The sequence below is a fragment of the Homarus americanus genome, unplaced genomic scaffold, assembly GCF_018991925.1.
Source record: "Homarus americanus isolate GMGI-L3 unplaced genomic scaffold, GMGI_Hamer_2.0 scaffold25467, whole genome shotgun sequence".
Taxonomy (NCBI): Eukaryota; Metazoa; Arthropoda; class Malacostraca; order Decapoda; family Nephropidae; genus Homarus; species Homarus americanus.
Window position 1 is genome coordinate 4,252,207 of NW_024732867.1, and position 20,204 is coordinate 4,272,410.

The 20,204-nt window shown below is 33.7% G+C and overlaps 1 protein-coding gene across 1 annotated transcript in view; it reads left to right on the forward strand.

Annotated features, from left to right (window-relative positions):
- Positions 1 to 20,204, forward strand: part of LOC121869162 (ADAM 17-like protease) — a 111,571-nt gene that overhangs the window by 37,157 nt on the left and 54,210 nt on the right. The window contains exons 6-8 of the mRNA XM_042370353.1: positions 423 to 655; positions 1,434 to 1,628; positions 15,174 to 15,312. Coding sequence (XP_042226287.1) covers positions 423 to 655; positions 1,434 to 1,628; positions 15,174 to 15,312 — 567 coding nt within the window. The remainder of the gene's footprint in view (positions 1 to 422; positions 656 to 1,433; positions 1,629 to 15,173; positions 15,313 to 20,204) is intronic.

Consider the following 20,204-nt stretch of genomic DNA (forward strand, 5'->3'; position numbering starts at 1 on the left):
ATGACTTTGTACTGAATCACCGGAATGTTAAACTAATTTTTGGTCTCTAAAGTTTAGTACGTAGTGGCGCAAACAACGTTAAGGGACTATTATTGCCAGACTTACTGTACTGTATATTTATTATGAGCTGTACAATATCTTTGAAAAAAAATTGTTTGTAAGTAAATATGAGAATAAGGATAAGTTTTAAAAGTGCCAATCATTAAAGTATATCATGGGCTATCTTTAGTGTTCAAATAATATATCGAATGATATATACAATGGTATTCACGTATTATAAGTTATTTTATCACTAGTAGGATTTAGAAACATTTTCATTCATATCAAGGTGAAGTCACTGTCCCTGAACTATGAACCTTGATTTGTACTTTTACTCTTATGTCTATAGAATAACTGAATCTAAATTTCACTGTAACTTGCAGAAAAGGATGATGAAGATGAATGGGTGGAAGGATATGAGCCACCTGATGGTGTCTTACTAGATGCTTCTGTAGAGAACTTGATCAGTGGACCTAGACGGAGAGTGAAACGACAACAGGCGGAAGCATACAACTTCAATGGCGAGAAAACCCGTTGCCCTTTGCTTTTAGTGGCAGACTATAGATTTTTCAAGGAGATGGGCGGCTCAAATTATAAGACGACTGTGAATTACCTGGTTGGTATTTTATTAATGACTCTCTCTCTCTCTCTCTCCCATGACTGAGCATCTGTCTGTAGCACGTTTTTTTCTCAGCTGAGAAAAGATGCCCTACTACTCCTCAAGAGTTAGAGCTGATTGACTGTTGCAAATCTGAGTTTTTTCATAATCACTGGGATGACCATGTCTGACGAGAAAAATATTTAGCTTTTGGAGGATGCATTTAATATACAATACACTTATTTTTACCCACAATAAGGCATACTAAGACCAATTACGTATCAGTAATACTACATTATGTGAAAACAATATTTTAAAAGATCAGAATCACGTTGAAATATTACACTACGGTCAGCAGAGGCGGGAATTAGGACTGCGAACAACTAAATATTTTTCCCTCCTCTGCTGATGGTCGTGTAATGGGGGGCAAGAAGAGGACTGCTGCAGTTGCCTCCATTCTTTTATTCTCATGCCTAGAACTGTAAACTCAATAATGCCGTACAGTACAATGATCGATTTTAACAAAATTGCTGGGGACTTGTCACAGCAAGATACATAAGAACAATAAAATAATTAAAGGTAGAGAGGAAGATATACAGTATTTATAAAATTGATAAAATTTTTGGTTGCTTCAGCCAGTTCTATGAATACCAATCTGGACTCACTCACTGAAAGATCTTTTAACAAGGCTTTGCTGGTGTATCTTTAACCAGTATTTTGTCAGTCTTGTTTTGCTGGAGGATAAGTTGTTCCTTAAAATTTCTGTACTGTACCTATTTAAACTTCATATCCACAGATCAGCCTTATTGATCGGGTTGACAAGATCTATGAGAACACTGTGTGGCGAGATGCTACCGATAACGGAGGTTTTTCAGGAATGGGATTTGTGATCAAGAAGATTCTTGTGCACCAGGAATGGACACCTATAGCCTCCAACCAGGTGCACTACAATATGGAGAGGAACTCTTGGGATGTACGTAACCTTCTCGAGGTAAGATGTTTGTTGCTTGTGTTAGTGTTTGCAGAATTTTTACACGAGTTAAAAATCTCTTCATAGTACTGAATCAAACCATTTTTTGGTTTTATATCATAATACTGTATATATTAATACACATTGCATATTAGCTTACGGCACTACCAAACTAGAACCCTACTTCTTGGGTATTTGAGTTATATGCTGTTATATGTGGCTTACTTATTGTCACATCTCAGTTTGGGTGACTTAACCGATAGTCATGTCATATCATAACTGAGGTGATTTGAGTCACAGTTTATATATATATATATATATATATATATATATATATATATATATATATATATATATATATATATATATATATATATATATATATATATATATATATATATATATATATATATATATATATATATATATATATATATATATATATATATATATATATATATATATATATATATATATATATATATATATATATAATAATAATATAGTGAACCTCACTTACGCGTCAATTGAACCCCACGGAGGCTCCGCGTAGTAGAAACGCTAAAGTGAACAAACATAACATATGGGATGAAATAGAGACCATTGACCTCAAACTCCACTTTTTCCGACACAATATCTATGTTCTAGTAAAATAACATCTTAATTTTATGGTGTAACATGCACACAATTAATACTAAGAAATAGAGAAATACAGTTGCCAAGTTAATGTCCATTCAAATAATGGACTCAACTCCTCCCCCCTTCTCATACTACACTCGCTGGCTCTTCCCTCTGAGAAATTTTTGGGAAAACCACTAGATTTTAAGGTACAGGGTATAGTAATAAATAATACCTCAAACTAAAGTTAGGATAATATAATTAACATTGCTGGATTCCTTGTAAGACTCAGGAATATTTTGAATAATATAAATGTCATATATTTTGCACAAAAGATAACATATTTACTCAGAGTAAGCAAAATACTTACATTAGATCTAAAATTTGTATGTCTATTGCAAAATCTATGATGTTTATATTCAAAAATGATCATCAAATTGTAAGAATTCCAGCAATGTAATTATTCTGGCCTGGTAATTTGTATGAATTTTATGAGCTAAAACAAATATCTTCAGTTAATAAAAAAAAATATTCTAATGACATCATTAAATCAAAGCAACCTACCTTGTCCTCTCTTCCAACCACGCCAGATGGTCGGTTGGTCCCTCCCTACCAGATAAATGTTTGGGAGAAACCAGAATATTTACCTTTTTAGTAATAAATAATACCTCAGACTAAAGTTAGATAATATAATTATTGCTGGATTCCTTGCAAGACCAGGAATATTTTGAATATACACTCATATATTTTGTACAAAAGATAACATATTTTGCTTTGAGTAAACAAAAATACTTGCATTAGATCTAAAATTTGTAATGTGTAATGCAAAATCTATGATGCTTATATTCCAAAATGAGTCATCAGATTGTAAGAAATTCCAGCAATGTAAATTATATTCTGGCGGATAATTTGTATGAATTTTGAGCTTAATAAAAAATTATATTTCACCCGTATATGAGTAGATGCACCGCCAGAAGTGGAATTCGTTCAGCAGGGTACCGCCAGAAATGTAGAAACGCTGAAGTGAAAACCGCTTAAAGCGAGGGTTCACTGTACAGGACCCTCATTTAACTAACACCTCAGTTAACGTAATTTCGATAAACTAACTGCCTCCATAAGGATCTTCAATTGGTTAACCAAAAAAATTCGTTAACGGTGTTCTACGAACCGACCTCAACATGTTTTCGCTTGCACTGACTGGGCAACCAGCTTTAGTATCAGTCCGCCAATACATTAATCGGTTCTAGGGCTTAAATTCCTTACTATTTTAGTAAATATCAAGAAGTTTATACTATTCAATAATTTTAAAAGTTTAATATTCAATTTTTAGTCATTTTAACAATTATTGAACATAATTGAAGGTAAAGTGACTAGTTTAATGCGCGCATTCAGCTCTCTTAACACAGCAAAGGAGTTAGTCTCTCTCTGTTTTCACTGGAGGTAACTTGCTTGAGACTCTTCAACTAAACGCTTTTTTTCTGTGTTTCGCAAATTATTGGTCATTTTGAAATATATTTTACATATTGACAATATATATAATGCAGTGCAGTGTTGATTTAAAGAAAATAATCTTGAATTACACCAGAGAGCTAAAATTTTATGGGTGAAATGGTGCCAGGTGACTTCTCTTCCACCCCAATGCCTTCTTCTTCCTTCTCCTCCACCCCCATTCTAAATCCCATCATCATCATCCAGGAGCCTTCTACATACACACCTCAAAGTAAGTGAACTTTTCTACCATTTTTGTTGAATTTAGGAAATTTTCGGTGAGTTGAACCAATTACCCAAAAACCCATTGAAACAATGGTTTCGGTTAACGAACTTTTCGGTTAACGAATGACCTTCTGGAACGGATTGAGTTCGTTAACGAGGGGTCACTGTATAACAGTTGTACCGCTTAACGCGGTCAATTGAACCCACAGGGTACCTCGTTAAGGAAACCGCGTTAAGTGAACAACAGAACATATGGATTAATTCCAATAGAGACTGGCCTGACCCCCAAACTCCACTTTTGACGACACACAACTATGTTCTAGTAAAATAACATCTTAATTTTATGATGGTACATGCACACAATTAATACTTAAGAGAAATAGAGAAATACACGCCAAGTTAATGTCCATTCAAATAATAGACTCTAATTCTCCCTCTTCTCACACTACACTGCTGGCTCTTCCCTCTGAGAAATTTTGGGGAAAACCACTAGATTTTAATAAATAATACCTCAAACTAAAGTTAGATAATATAATTGACATTGCTGGATTCCTTGTAAGATAGAATATTTTGAATATAAATGTCATATATTTTGCACAAAAGATAACATATTTACTCAGAGTAAACATTATATCTAAAATTTGTATGTCTAATGCAAAATCCATGATGTTTATATTCAAAATGATCATCATATTGTATGAATTCCAGCAATAAAATTATATTCTGGCGGGTAATTTGTATGAATTTTATGAGCTAAATAAAAAATATTACACTTCACCGCAGATATGAGTAGATGAACCGCTAAGTGAAAGTTCGTTCTGGCAGGCACCGTATATGAGAAACGTGTTATGAAAAACCGCTGCTAAGCGGGTACAACTGTGTGTGTGTGTGATATATATCAACGACCACCAGCCAGGAATCGAACCTCGACCTACTGTGGGACTAGGAACGCTCGCCAGGGCCACAAGGACACTAAAAGAAGTTCTAGACTCTGTTATATTTACACAAAGCCTGTTCATCGAGCTGATGGCACCGGAACCTCATTGGGAAACTGCCCGCGCTCTTATGTGGTGTCAGTAGCATTTACCGAATCCAGCTGGTATGAAACGTGGAGGTATATATATATTCTTCATTTTTAGTCCATATAACACGCGACTTTGAACATATAATCAACGACCTCACCAGCAAGGAATCGAACCTCGACCTACTGGGTGACTAGGAACGCTTACCGCTAGGCCACTGCTTATATTACAATGTTATATTACAATGGCATTCTATTCATACTGTGCTGATATAATGCATTCACGGAAATGTAATATTTTTGCTGAAATGACGACGATACAGTGGAAAGTGGATAAAATCGCGTGACGAAACAATGACTTCGCCGTGGAAAATATGTTACCGTAATCGCCGATTGGTTTTCAGTTAAAAACTGTTGTATTACAATAATATTATATCCTAATTGACTTGAATAAATACTACGATACCATATTTCTGAATATTTTCATTAAAATCCATCCAAATCATTTCTTGTCATTGTCTGCAGCACCAAACAGCTTTCCAGTCCTCTCCTTGAACAGGCTAGAGGGTATGCGTTAATCGCTTTTCAGTTAAAAACTGTTACATCACACGATATTTTACCTAAACTGCGCCTGAATGAATATATTCATGGATATAAATAGTAGTTTTGCTGAAACGTGATGTATTTCAATGTAAAATAGGATAAAATACATTACGAAAACAAAAGATTTTACCTAACCTTCCGATGTTCAAGAGAAGTTACTCGTTTAATAGTTTTTGGTTAAAATACTGTTATATTACAATGGTATTCTATTCATATTGTGCTTATATAATGCATTCACGGAATGTAATATTTTGCTGAAATGGCTATGTATTACAGTGGAAAGTGATAAAATTGTGACGAAACAATGACTTTGAAATATAATGCAATATTAACCCTAAATCGGTTAATTGGACAATCGCTAAAACGACACCCTTCCCCTTATTAGTCGGAATTAACGAGGGTCAACTGTATATATATATATAAATGATTTTATTTGTAAATGTACAGTATATCATATAACATTTCCAGATTTATGGAAGGGTTCCAGTCCATAAAAACCTTTTGTAAATGGAATTCTCATAAATCAGATAACAGTTTCCCATAGATTCCCATTATAAAAACTTAGATACAGTGCATTCCTAAAAGAAAAAAATAATCCCAACATCTTAAATGTCACAAAACATGTCTCGTGGACACATAATATTATCCAAATAAACATAATAAGTGAAATACTGTACATGCAGTATTGTGCAGTATAGGTAGAACAGTAATAATTTCACACCTGTACTTATGTGAAAACGGATGAGATTTGAAACAAAGTGAACAATATGAGATGCTAAGCCAGCATATGTAAGCATATTACAGTACTGTAGTTCTGTACTGTACAGTAATACAGGTATCTGCTTATCTCGATTGGGTTGTGTTCTTGAAAAACAGATTGCTAAGTAATTTGATCACTATGAACAAAGAATAATGAGGAATATAATCTGTGGAGATGGCACATAGTTGTGCAGCAGAGTCACCGACTGACCGACTTGCCACCCAGTAGCATTTAGAGTGGGTGAGGCTGAGCTGTGAGCTATGTTATTGTTTAATTTTTAATATTGGCTATACAGTTGTAACTTCACTTACGTTTCACTTTTACGCGATTTCTCATATACTGTGCCTCGCCAGAACCGAACTTTCACTTTACGCGTCTATGGGTCCATATACGTGAAGTATAATTTTTTTTTTTTTTTAGCTCATAAAATCCATACAAATTACCCCAGAATATAATTTACATTGCTGGAATTCTTACAATTTGATGATCATTTTGAATATAAACATCATAGATTTTGCATTAGACATACAAATTTTAGATGAATGTTTACTCTGAGTAAATATGTTATCTTTTTGTGCAAATATATGATTTATATTCAAATATTCCTGGTCTTACAAGGAATCCAGCAATGTCAATTATATTATCCTAACTTTAGTCTGAGGTATTATTTATTACTAAAAGGTAAATATTCTGGTTTTCCCACACATTTATCTGGTAATGGAGGGACCGACCGATCATCTGGCACGGTGTGAAGAGTATTTTTATTTTTTTTATTAACTGAAGATATTTGTTTTAGCTCATAAAATTCATAAATTATCAAGAGAATATAATTTACATTGCTGGAATTCCTACAATATGATCATTTTGAATATAAACATCATAGATTTTGCATTAGACATACAAATTTTAGATGTAATGTTTACTCTGAGTAAATATGTTATCTTTTAGCAAAAATATATGACATTTATATTCAAAATATTCCTAGTCTTACAAGAATCCAGCAATGTCAATTATATTATCCTAACTTTAGTCTGAGGTATTATTTGTTACTAAAAGTTAAAATTAGTTTTTTTCACCCAACATTTCTCTGGTAGGGAGGGAAGGTGTGGGGGTGGGGGCGGGTTGGGACTGACCGACCATCTGGCGTGGTTGGAAGAGGGGGGAGGCAAGTTGGAGTACTTTTGATTGACAAATAGTGTCGTGAAGAATATTTTTTTTTTATTAACTGAAGATATTTGTTTTAGCTCATAAAATTCATACAAATTATTGACCAGAATATAATTTACATTGCTGAATTCTTACAATTTAATGATCATTTTGAATATAAACATCATGGATTGTGCATTAGACATACAAATTTTAGATCTAATGTAATAATTTGGTTTAACAAAGCAAGTATTTTATCTTTGTGCAAAATATATGAAGTTTACACTCAAAATATTCCCTTACCTGCAAGGAATCCAGAAATGTCAATTATCCCTAACTTTAGTCTGAGGTATTATTTATTACAACGTTAAAATCTAGTGTTTCACCCAATCATTTCTCAGAGAGAGGGCCAGTGAGCTGTGAAGAGGGGTGGGGGATTTGAGTCTATTATTTGAATGGACATTAACCTGGCAACTGTATTTCTCTTAAATATTAATTGTGTGAGCATACCATCATAAAATTTAGATGTAATTTTTACTACAACATAGGTTTGTGTTGGAAAAAGTGGAGTTTGGGGGTTGGGCCAGTCTCTATTGGAATTAATCCCATATAGTCTGTTGTTCCATTTACGCCGATTTCACTTAACTTGGGTACCCTGTGGGTTCAATTGACCGCGAAATCGGGGTACTACTGTATATACATAGTTTTCTTAATTTCTTTTTACTTTGTTACGGGCACAATCGCTTCATACAGAAAGTGCAAAAAAATGAGGTCAAACACACAAATGGAATAAATAGTTCTTATGCAGTGTCCACAGTTAGCCAACAGAGCAGAGGAGGTCAGAGCAGCGGGAGATTTCCCAGCTGTTTGCTGTCTCGGGTTCTGTTTGATTTAAAAGATTGCCAAATGATGAAACGAGAGGAAAGACGTGAGAATTTGTTATAATAATAAGCTACAGTACACTACGTAAAGTAACACTCACCAAGTCCTCGCTTAGCAGTCATGTGTCATTTTCAAGGCTGTCACTGTCTCAGAGCTCAGAGTTGAAAATGTATGGAGCAATCACTTTAGTATACAATATCACAATAGTTCACAATGAACAGTCTGTACAGTACTCAATAACACGCCAAAGTCACATCAATAACAGCGTATGCACAGCAATAGGAATGATGCACACTGATTGATAATATACGGAGGAATATAGTAAAGCACAGAACACAATGTTTGAAGACATTAGTGTATTAACGGAGGATTGGTAGGTGGCACTCCGTAGCATACTCCTACAATACATGGTTGCCATATAATAAAACCTAGATATGTTACCCAAAAATTAATTGATTTTTTTGCTGGAAAAGCTAGATAATGATTTCTAAAGTAATTTCTAAAATTCAGGTTGGCTGAATCTTAGGTATTTTATATATTGTCTCCTTCCAAGTGCATTGGCGTGACCTTGAAAAATCCAACATTGCCACAATGTTGTGCCGATCCTGAACCCAAAATAATGACAAACATATATATTTACATTGTGTACAAGATGAGTAAGAATTTTCATGACATATACTGTAGATATATGCCCTATACATGGTGTCCCTTACTTTAGCAGATTATAATTTTTGCTCTAAGTTCTGTACAGTAGGGTATTAAATGACAGTAGAGATGCCCACTTAGAGAGCAGAATAACCATTTTTCAACTTCCTGAGTTTCCCCAGTGAGTTGAAGATTGCTAAACCAAACAATTGCAGATCGTTAAAACAACAAACAGTGTTAAAAATATCAATCACTAAATCGAATTATCACTAAGTAACGATCGTTAACGCAAAAGATACCTGTACATGATTTACATTTATAATTAGAGATGCAGTCTCTACAAAAAATCCATGCTTGACCCTGACGAGTTTATTGCATCATCCTATAAATTTACTGATTTGTTGTGAACGCTGCTGTTGGTCAGCTGATGCTACACACTCTCAACTCGTGTATTACTGGCACAACCACACATCCAAACTTTGTTCACTTCCTATTTGCTTTTATTTACATATTAACATAGGAAAATTAAAATGCTTTGTATGTGACCCCTTCTGTGCTGAATAAACCCATCTGACATTAGCCAAATTAAATATAGGTACAGTATTAAAAGTGGCATCCCCATAGTGGAGGTATTAGGGGAGGTACGAGGCACTTGTGTATGGGGTCCCTCTCTGCTGAATGAAACCATCTATCATAAGCTAATTAGAATGTCAAGGTTGCAGCATTCTGTAGTGAAGGGTTAATTTGTCATATACCTGTATTACATGATACTAAATGAGGAGAAATTGGACATTCAGGCAACTGGTTGAGTCACTGTACTGGTGGATATGAATCTACTTGTCTCCAAGTGAATTTGAGGAGCAAGTGTTTCAGAATATTTAAACATGTTAGTAAAATTAGTAAACATATTGACCTAAAAATAATTTTATTACCTAAGAAATTAAAAAATGGTAACAAAAAAATATTGTAACTTCAACTTTTTTATTCATGAATCAAATCATGGAACAAAATTAATTTGTTCATATTTAGGATTTTGTAAACCAAACCTTTATATTGTAAGTAAGGACTGCCTGTATGAAATTCCAATTACTGCAGTACCGCTTAACGCGGTCAATAAAACCCACAGGGTACCGTGTTAAGTGAAAACCGCGCTTAAGTGAACAACAGAACATATGATTAATTCCAATAGAAACTGGCTCGACCCCAAACTCCACTTTTTTCGACACAATACCTATGTTCTAGTAAAATAACATCTTAATTTTATGATGGTACATGCACACAATTAATACTTAAGAGAAATAGAGAAATACAGTTGTTAAGTTAATGTCCATTCAAATAATGGACTCAACTCCTCCCCCCTCTTTCACACTACACTGCTGGCTCTTCCTCTTGAGAAATTTTTGGGGAAACCACTAAATTTTAATAAATAATACCTCAAACTAAAGTTAGATAATAAATTGACATTGCTGGATTCCTTGTAAGACCAGGAATATTTTGAATATAAATGTCATATATATTTTGCACAAAAGATAAAACATATTTACTCAGAGTAAAACATTATATCTAAAATTTGTATGTCTAATGCAAAATCTATGATGTTTATATTCAAAATGACCACCAAATTGTAAGAATTCCAGCAATGTAAATTATATTCTGGCGGGTAATTTGTATGAATTTTATGAGCTAAAACAAATATCTTCAGTTAATACAAAAAATATTCTTCACTACTCATCTGTCAATCAAATGTACCCCACCTTGCCTCTTCCAACCGCTGGTCTGTCCCAACCTCTCACACCCCCACCAATCCTCCCTTCAAGAGATGTTGAGAAAAAACTAAATTTTAACATTTAGTATTAAATAATACCTCAGATTAGTTAGGATAATATAATTGACATTGCTGGATTCCTTGTAAGAATAGGAATATTTTGAATATAAATGTCATATATTTTGCACAAAAGATAACATATTTACTCAGAGTAAACATTACATCTAAAAATTTGTATGTCTAATGAAAAATCTATGATGTTTATATTCAAAATGATCATCAAATTATAAGATTCCAATGTAAATTATATTCTGACCTGGTAATTTGTATGAATTTTATGAGCTAAAACAAATATCTTCAAATAAAAAATATTTCACACTGGTAACAGATGGTCGGCCGGTCCTCCCTACCAGATGTGTGGGAAAACCAGAATATTTACCTTTTTAGTAATAAATAATACCTCAAACTAAAGTTAGGATAATAATTGACATTGCTGGATTCCTTGTAAGACCAGGAATATTTTGAATATAAATGTCATATATTTTGCACAAAAGATAACATATTTACTCAGAGTAAACATTACATCTAAAATTTGTATGTCTAATGCAAAATCTATGATGTTTATATTCAAAATGATCACCAAATTGTAAGAATTCCAGCAATGTAAATTATATTCTGGCCGGGTAATTTGTATGAATTTTATGAGCTAAAACAGGCAGGCAGGCACTCAGGCAGGGTGGGGGGTGGGTGCGAATCTAAAAATAGCTCTCGAGCCGGACACTCTGTGCGTATACGTGGAAAAAACCCGCGTTAAGTGAAAGTTCAGCTCTGGTGAGGCACCGCGTATACGTGAATCGCGCTAAGCGAAACCGTGTTAAGCGGGGTGTTACTGTATTTGTACCCAGAATTTTACCAGTCTATTTTGTCACTAATTATCATTTATCCAGGATGTTTTGTAGTTTATTATTATTATTATTATTATTATTATTATTATTATTATTATTATAATTAATATTATTATTACTGTTATTAATATTATTGTTATTATTATTATTATTTTATTATTATTATTTTATTATTACTGTATTATTATTATTATTATTATTATTATTATTATTATTATTATTATTATTATTATTATTATTATTACTGTCTTATTATTATTTTTATTACAATTATTTTTATTATTATTATTATTATTATTATTATTATTATTATTATTATTATTATTATTATTATTATTATTGCTCTCATAATTTTTCTTGTTAGATTCTTACTAAGTGTTTCATTGCAGGTTAGTTCATGTCCAGTACAGTATACTGTTAACACTACTGCCACCATTTCTTAGGAAAACATGCCAAATGAACTAAGTTGCTATAATCTAATGCTGAAATTGCTTGCTTGAATTACTAACTGAGGGAGAGGAATACCCTGTATGTACTTTGTTTTGGTCTAATTGCATGTTATTTATGCTACTCACATTAAATGGAAATAGGTGTATAGTACTGATGATAAAACATTAAGGAGTAAACAACAGTGAACGATGTATCATGTTTATAACCATATTATTATCAGATATATTCTTGTCCTGGAACTCTAGAACATGAATCTCTTGGTTCTCCTAGATGATATCTTTCATAATACAGTACTCTACAGTAAAACCTTATCAGATTCACTAGCAGTAACTTGTCATATCCCCTTAAGTTGAGACTAATGTGCTAACAAAGTGAATAGTTATGAAAATACTGTAATGATTAATTTTATGATTGAATATACTTAGTACAGTATATTGGAAATTTTGTCTGTGACAGAACTTGTGTTGTGGCATATGTATCAGCTCACACAACCCTTGAACTATTCATGTTGCAGTTATTAATCAACGTTATTATTCCACTTGTTCCCCTGTTGCATTCTGCTGCCCCACATTGTCCAGACATTCTGCTGCCCCACATTGTCCTGACATTCTGCTGCCCCACATTGTCCAGACATTCTGCTGCCCCACATTGTCCAGACATTCTGCTGCCCCACATTGTCCAGACATTCTGCTACTGTACATTGACCTAATATTTTGTTACCCCCCTCAGAGGTTTGACTTTTGTTGTCCTACAGTGACTTGATATTTTACTACCCACAGTACTCTGACATCCTGCTGCATCACATATACAGGTTGTACCTGACCGGTGCCGGACCATGGAAATTCACCCTTTTCCTGGATAGATAGTGACTTGTGTTTATGCCTGGAAGCACTAGCACCACTTTCTCTGCGTCATGGTCTCTTTGAAGACATATTGAAGGGTTAAATGTCGTATAATAGCTTCTCAAATTTCGCGAGTTTTTAATTCTTAACGTATTTTATTGGAACACACAAAAAAATAAATAAATAAAAACTTTGACGGCGGAAACTTGAATTTCGACGAGGTTTGAACGGCCCGCCAACGTGCAGACGACGTGCATAATCGTGTAAACAGCGTCATTTCTCTTATGTACAAAAGATTCATTATTGTTTATTACTGAATGTCTTTTTTATTGAATTAATGTTTATGTGTGCAAAATGAGCAATACAATTCATTAATAATACGTAGAATATTAAAACACACGAGGAAATGACACAGCATTGTTTTCGTTGATTACAAAACCAGTGACTGACTGGTTCTACATATAAAACTGAAGAAAATAAGACCTTGGTTGTAGCTGTAGTAAAATTAATATGGTTGTTTTAAGTAATGTTATTTAATGTTAATAAATGGAACAATAGAAGTAGCTAACGATAATGGTAAAGAAAAAGAGAGATCGCATATGTAAGTGCGCATGCGCACACGTGAAAACATATCGTCATTACTTTACATAAGAATATGAAAGCAACACTTATTTACTGTTCATATATATTTTAATTAATGTTTCTGAATTTGTTTTTATTGAATTAATGTACGTGTGTGCAAAATTAACAATACAATTTATTAATAATACGTGGAATATTAGAGACGAGACGGCTGCCGGCATTGTTTATGTTAAAGCTTACGAAACCAGTGACTGATTGGTTCTACATATAAAACTGAAGAAAATAAGACCCTGAGTTTAGCTGTAGTAAAATTAATGTAAAAAATGAATATGGTTGCTTGAAGTACCTGTAATGTTATTTAATGTTAATAAATGGAACAATATAAGTAGCTAACCATTAATGGTAAAAAAAAGTGAGACTGCTCGTATGTAAGTGCGCACATGTGAAAATATATCGTCATTACTCTACATAAGAATATGAAAGCAACACTTATTTACTGCTCATATATATTGAAGGGTTAAATGTTGTACTCTGTATAGACAAGCAGAGAGAGAGAGAGCAGCCGAACTGCCGGATGTAAACAAACCTTAATTTCCCGCGGCTTTTTTTTTTTTTTAAGGGGATTAGCCCACCCGGGCATAGGTCACTGACCCACATTGGGGCCTGAGGGGCAAAAATTTAATACTCCTGTAATAATAATAATAATTCAGATAAGTAAAAAAAAAAAAAAAAAACTGCCTATCTACCTATTGGACAAACTAAAATCGTTCCGGACCACGGGAGTTTCCGGACCACAGAATGCCGGACTAGAGAGGTACAACCTGTATCTGACATTCTACCTCAGTGACCTGACCTAACTTAGCCCTTTTCTGGCTGATTAAATTCTACTCTATTGTACTTTTCTGTATTCAGAAACATTGTGCATCATATTATGTCCTTGCTATATAATCTTTCTTAAAAAATATTCACTCACAAGAATAATGTATACAGTATTAATTACTTTGACCAATACAGCATAGCTGTAGCAACATTAACAGGAGCACATTAGCATTGAATTCCTGAAAGTGTGACATTTGTAACATTAATTATGCTCTATTCCTATTTAATATTGTATTTGAAAAAAAATAATGCAGCTCTTGACAGAATTCTACTCGATAAGGTTTTACTTTAGTCTGTGCTTGGTTTGTATCTAGTAGTACCAGGTTTATGATGTGTGGCATATTGGGTGAAGCTTCTTAGTTGGAGCAGTACTAAGGGAAAATTTCTACCTAAGGATCAGAATTCAAACATTCGAAGAATACTAACATTGTGCTCTTTGGGGAATACATTATTTAGAATACCGTAGTATTCGTAGAGCTTCAAAAACTTTGCCATTGGTTATTATCAGGTGACTTATCTACAGCATTAGTGAACCACAATAGGTTTTCTCCATCTCTTCTTTCACTAATATTTATTGCATGGATATACATTATATACCACAATTAGGTTTTACATTTTCATATTATAAATGATGGAGGAAATTTATTCGTGGTTTTCACCAAATATGATCCGTTGCTTGATTTTCTCTACCCTGCAGGTGTTTGGACTTATTTCTACCTTAAATGCAAAATGGCTTTTCCTTTACCCCTTTAAAGGTGTTTAGCCGTGAATACTCTCATAAGGATTACTGCTTGGCACATCTCTTCACGGACATAAAGTTTGAAGGGGGTATCCTTGGTCTAGCTTATGTAGGATCCCCTCGCAGAAATTCCGTTGGGGGGATCTGTACACCAGGTAGGTTGAATGCAAGTGTTGCAGGTGATTTTGGTATTGTGAATGCCATTCAGATTTTTTATTCCAAGTTCTCATACTAGTTGTTGAAAAAAAAATCACAAAACTTAATTTAAATCTAATATTTATGCTAACTTACTAATGAATATCCCTAACTGTTTGGTAATGGCAAAAGGGCTTCTGTTGCTTGAATATTTTGTATTTAGATAGCTAATAAATGTTTTTTTTAATCCTTCAAGCCTTTTTCCATGACCATTTAATTAGAAAAATTAGATGAAAGAAAAGTTGTGAACATATTAATAGAATGAAAATTGAAAGTTTGGCAAAAACTGTGCAATATGTAATTCAGTATCAGATGATTGGACAAAAAGAGGAAGACCAGGAAGGGTGCATTAGAGATTAGGGGATAAGCATCTTGGAAGCAACAGATGGATGAGTGTGACATTGACTGATATTTGGGAAAAGATGTAATGCTGGTTTGTGAGATGAGACATGGGTGAACCAGATTTGGGTTTTTGTTGTGAGATGAGATCACCATAAGCATCTTGTACACTGGGAAGAATGAATGATTGGCTGTGATTCAAAGGTAAATATGTATTGAAGTATTTGCTCATCTCCAGTCATAAATATACAGGAAAAGGCTTGAAAGAGTAAAAAATTATTTATGTCTCCAATCATCTATGTGTATACTGTACTGTACAGTATATCACTAACCATCTCTCTATATCTTTATACTGTACAGTACTCATGTATGAGACCAACTTAAAATGAGATCCCACAGTACTCATTATACTCATTGAGGTAATTGATAGTTTAGACATGCCTTTCCATGCGGTCTTCTAATTTTAGTCTGTTTTTCTCCAGTGTTCCCAGAGATATATCATACACCTCTCATAGTTTCCAGAACATTAACAATGTATTAACCAAATTGATGTTATTTTTGTCATAATTATATACAGTCTTTGAGAGCTTAGATAATGACCTAATCTGACCTGACTCCTGTTATCTTCCTCTTATTTAATTCTATACAACATAGATATTAACTGACTAGATATGACCTTACTTGAATTGACTGGACTTACCTTGATAAACCTAATCCAGCCAAAAACCTCACCTCACCTAACCTATCCTGATATTATCTCACCTCACATAATGCATCATATCCCCTCCCCCCCTCCCCACTGTTACACTTTCCATGACCAAATCCTTTCAGTCTTTTTTCACTTGTTTATCTTTCTAATCATATCACCCCCACCTCCCAAATATTTATTTGTCTTCATGTTTCACCATACACATGGCTTTCAGTGAATGTTGTTAGATGTGATATATGAAATTTAGATTTGAAAGACTTATGATACCTGAGTAATTAATTAGGTTGTTGAAATTTTTTTTCATAAGTCTTGTACTCCAAAATTCTCTTCCTGTAATGTTGCGCTGTATTATTATTATGATTACTGGTTAAGAATCCTTTATCCGAAAACCTTGGGGCCAAATGTGTCGCGGACTCTGGAATTTTTTGTTTTTTGTCATTTTTGCATATTGGGGTTGGATTAGGGTGGCCATTTCCAAAAAGGAGGAATTTTTTTTTTCAAATTTTGTTTTTGCGACCTATTTTTTAACTAAAATTAAGCATGTTTAATGATCAGTTGAAATTATATAAAAATTTGTATAAAATATACAAAATATACTTGAAGAATTGTTGAATATCACTATCATGTGATGAATGCTATTTTGTGGTAATTTTTCTAATTTTTTTTAAATGCACTGTATATATTACATACATGCATTCATACAGTATAAATAAAGAACTGAAAGAAATGAATATTCATTTTTACTCCTGCTGAAACAGCATATGCTAACCAAATTGAAGCAAGAATAAAAATGTCAACCACTCTCCACTGCGGCCTTGGGCAGACTGACCATCTCGGACGTGTTGACGGTGTTGACAACTTGACTCGTACTGTCGTGCACTGCGGCTCATCAGCAGTGTTGACAACGGCAACTACATATAATAAAAATACGTTAATAGTTATTATGGCCTTCAGTTCCCGCTGTTTTAAGTATACCTAAGGTAATTTATTTAATTCTTTTAAGTCAGACAACAAAAAGGAGGAAAAATTAACGTCTGGCTCGAGGTCGCGCCGGACAGACGACAGAGTGCTCAAAAGCCGGACGTATGGCCACCCTAGGCTGGACCCTTCTGTGTGAGTGGTTGGTCACTGAGGGGTCCAGGCCAAAGTCTAACTATCAAACACATTTTTTTCTTTTTAAAGCGTTTTAACTGTACTGTATGTTGAGTCATACAACCTACAACTAAATATCTTTCCTAGGAAATTATACCATAGCCCTTTTACTGTACAGTGTACCCTATACCAGGATATCAATTATATAAATCTATGCAACCAATTTAAAGCAGCACATCACTTATTTACAAATGCACAATGACAGAATATTTAATTAAACATTGAATATGTCTAATATTTCATATCTTGGAGAAGTAATAAATATTTTAGTAAATACTGTACAGTATTTAGAAGTTGCCAACAACTACTTATATACAGGTATACCCTCAAAATTGACGCCCCAATAACCGCTGCTTTGCATAATCGACGATTACATATAGGGGAAATACCCCGCAAGTTTTGTTGATATACTGTAATATCTCCGTTAGCTGGAACCCCTCAAACCCGGAAATCTCTGATAGCCGGAATTTAAATTTGCTCGGAAAGTCATTCCCAAAGCCAGAATTTTTTAACCCCTTCACCGCGTCGGCCAATTTCGGCTGTATTCCCCAATAAGTACCAAAATAAAAAAATAAAAAATTAAATGCTTACATTAATGTTTTAACTACTTTTTTATTGAAAAAAAAATGCGAGGAATGCATATTTAACAATTAAAAAGTCATCCAAAGAGCAATAATATTTGGGGTAAATTTACGATCTTGTGGGAAAACACTTTTTTTTTTCTGTGTTCATAATAATGGGCAATATCATAAGTAGATATGTCAGATAGTGTAAATTGCAACGATAAATAGTTTATCTTCCATTGAAGTCACATAATTTTATATTACTGGCCATTATTTATATATATACAGTGGTCCCTCGATTAACAAACGGTCCAATTAACGAAATTTCGTTTAACGAATTAGCTCCCATAAGGATTTTCAATTCCATTAACGAACAAAACTTCGATTAATGAAAGCCTTACGAGAAACATGCTTTGTTGTGCGCATCAGCTGATCGGTTAGTCCGCCAATACAGTATTTGTAATCGGTTCTATGTTTACATTCGTTTCCAGTGGAGTAAATATCAAGAAATTTGTGCTTTTGAATATTTTTGCATTTTTTATATGAAAATTATTGGTCATTTTAATTTAGTTAACATATTGATAATACATGTATATACAGTACAAGGAACAGTTTTTGTGTGCCAATCAGCTGATCGAATCACCCACCAACGCTTCTCAGTTTAACTTTGTTTACAGTGGAGTGAACGTCTAGTTTGTGGTCTCTTGAATATTTTTGCATTTTTACATTAAAATTATTGGTCATTCTGAAATTTAGTTCACTATTGATAATATACAGTGCAGAAATTATGAAACATGAAGAAGGCATTAGAACCAAAGCACTCTGTAAAGAATGTGGCATGTCATCATCAGCTGCCTCTACAATCAGCTGTTTGATATGTAAACAAAGCTGCCGGGAATACGACATACACACCTCAAAGTAAGTTAAAATACAATGTTCTATTGTTTTTTATTTATTATTGTACAGTATACTGTACACTACTGTACTGCATTTAGTTTATATGTCATGTTTAATTCTATTACCGGTATACAGTACTTTGTACAATGGTCCCTCGGTTAACGAACACAATTCGTTCTAGAAGGTCGTTCGTTAACTGAAACCATTGTTTCAATGGGATTTTGGGTAATTGGTTCCGGCTCACTGAAAATTATATACAAACTAAAAATAAATGCAGTAAAGTACACTTACTTTGAGGTGTGTATGTAGAAGGCTCCTGGTTGATGATGATGATAATGGGAATTAGAAGTGGGGGTGGAAGAGAAGGGAGAAGAGAAGGCATTGTGGTGGAAGAGAAGTCACCCCATGCTACCATTTCACCCATAAAATTTTAGTTCACTTGGTGTAATTCAAGATAATTTTCTTTAAATCAACACTGCACTGCATTATATATTGTCAATATGTAAAATAAACTTCAGAATTACCAATAATTGTACTGTAAAAACGTAAAAATAGTTTATGTTCAAGAGAGTCTCAAGCAAGAAGCTTCCTCCACTGAGCAGGGACACACTGATGCCATTTTGGGTGTGTTGAGTGGCTGTTTGGCGTGCTAAAAACTAGTTCCCTGTACTTCAATTATGTTAAATAATTGTTAAAATGACTAAAAACTTTAATATTAGACTTAGTAAATTATTGAATAGTACAACCTTCTTGATATTTACTCAAATGGTAACGAATTTAAGCCCTAAAACCGATTACTGTATTGGCGGACTAATACTACAGCTGGTGAGAAGGCGAAAACATGTTGGGAAAAATTCGTAAGGAATTCGTTAACCGAAGTGAAGAATCTTATGGAAGGTAATTCGTTAACCGAGGGATCACTGTATGTACTTTTTCTGTGAGTTGGAACCAATTACCCAATATCCCATTGAAATAATAGATTCAGTTTACGAAATTTTCGGTTAACGAACGACTCTGTGGAATCAATTGTGTCGCTAATCAAGGGACCACTGTATATTGAAACCCTATATCTTAGGGGCAAATGAGAAAATCACTTGTGCGCAAACGAGAATGTTAGTGGGTAAATTAAATAAAAGATCGGAATAGAATAGATATTTTATTTCACTTGTTATTTATTGGACTAGAACACAAT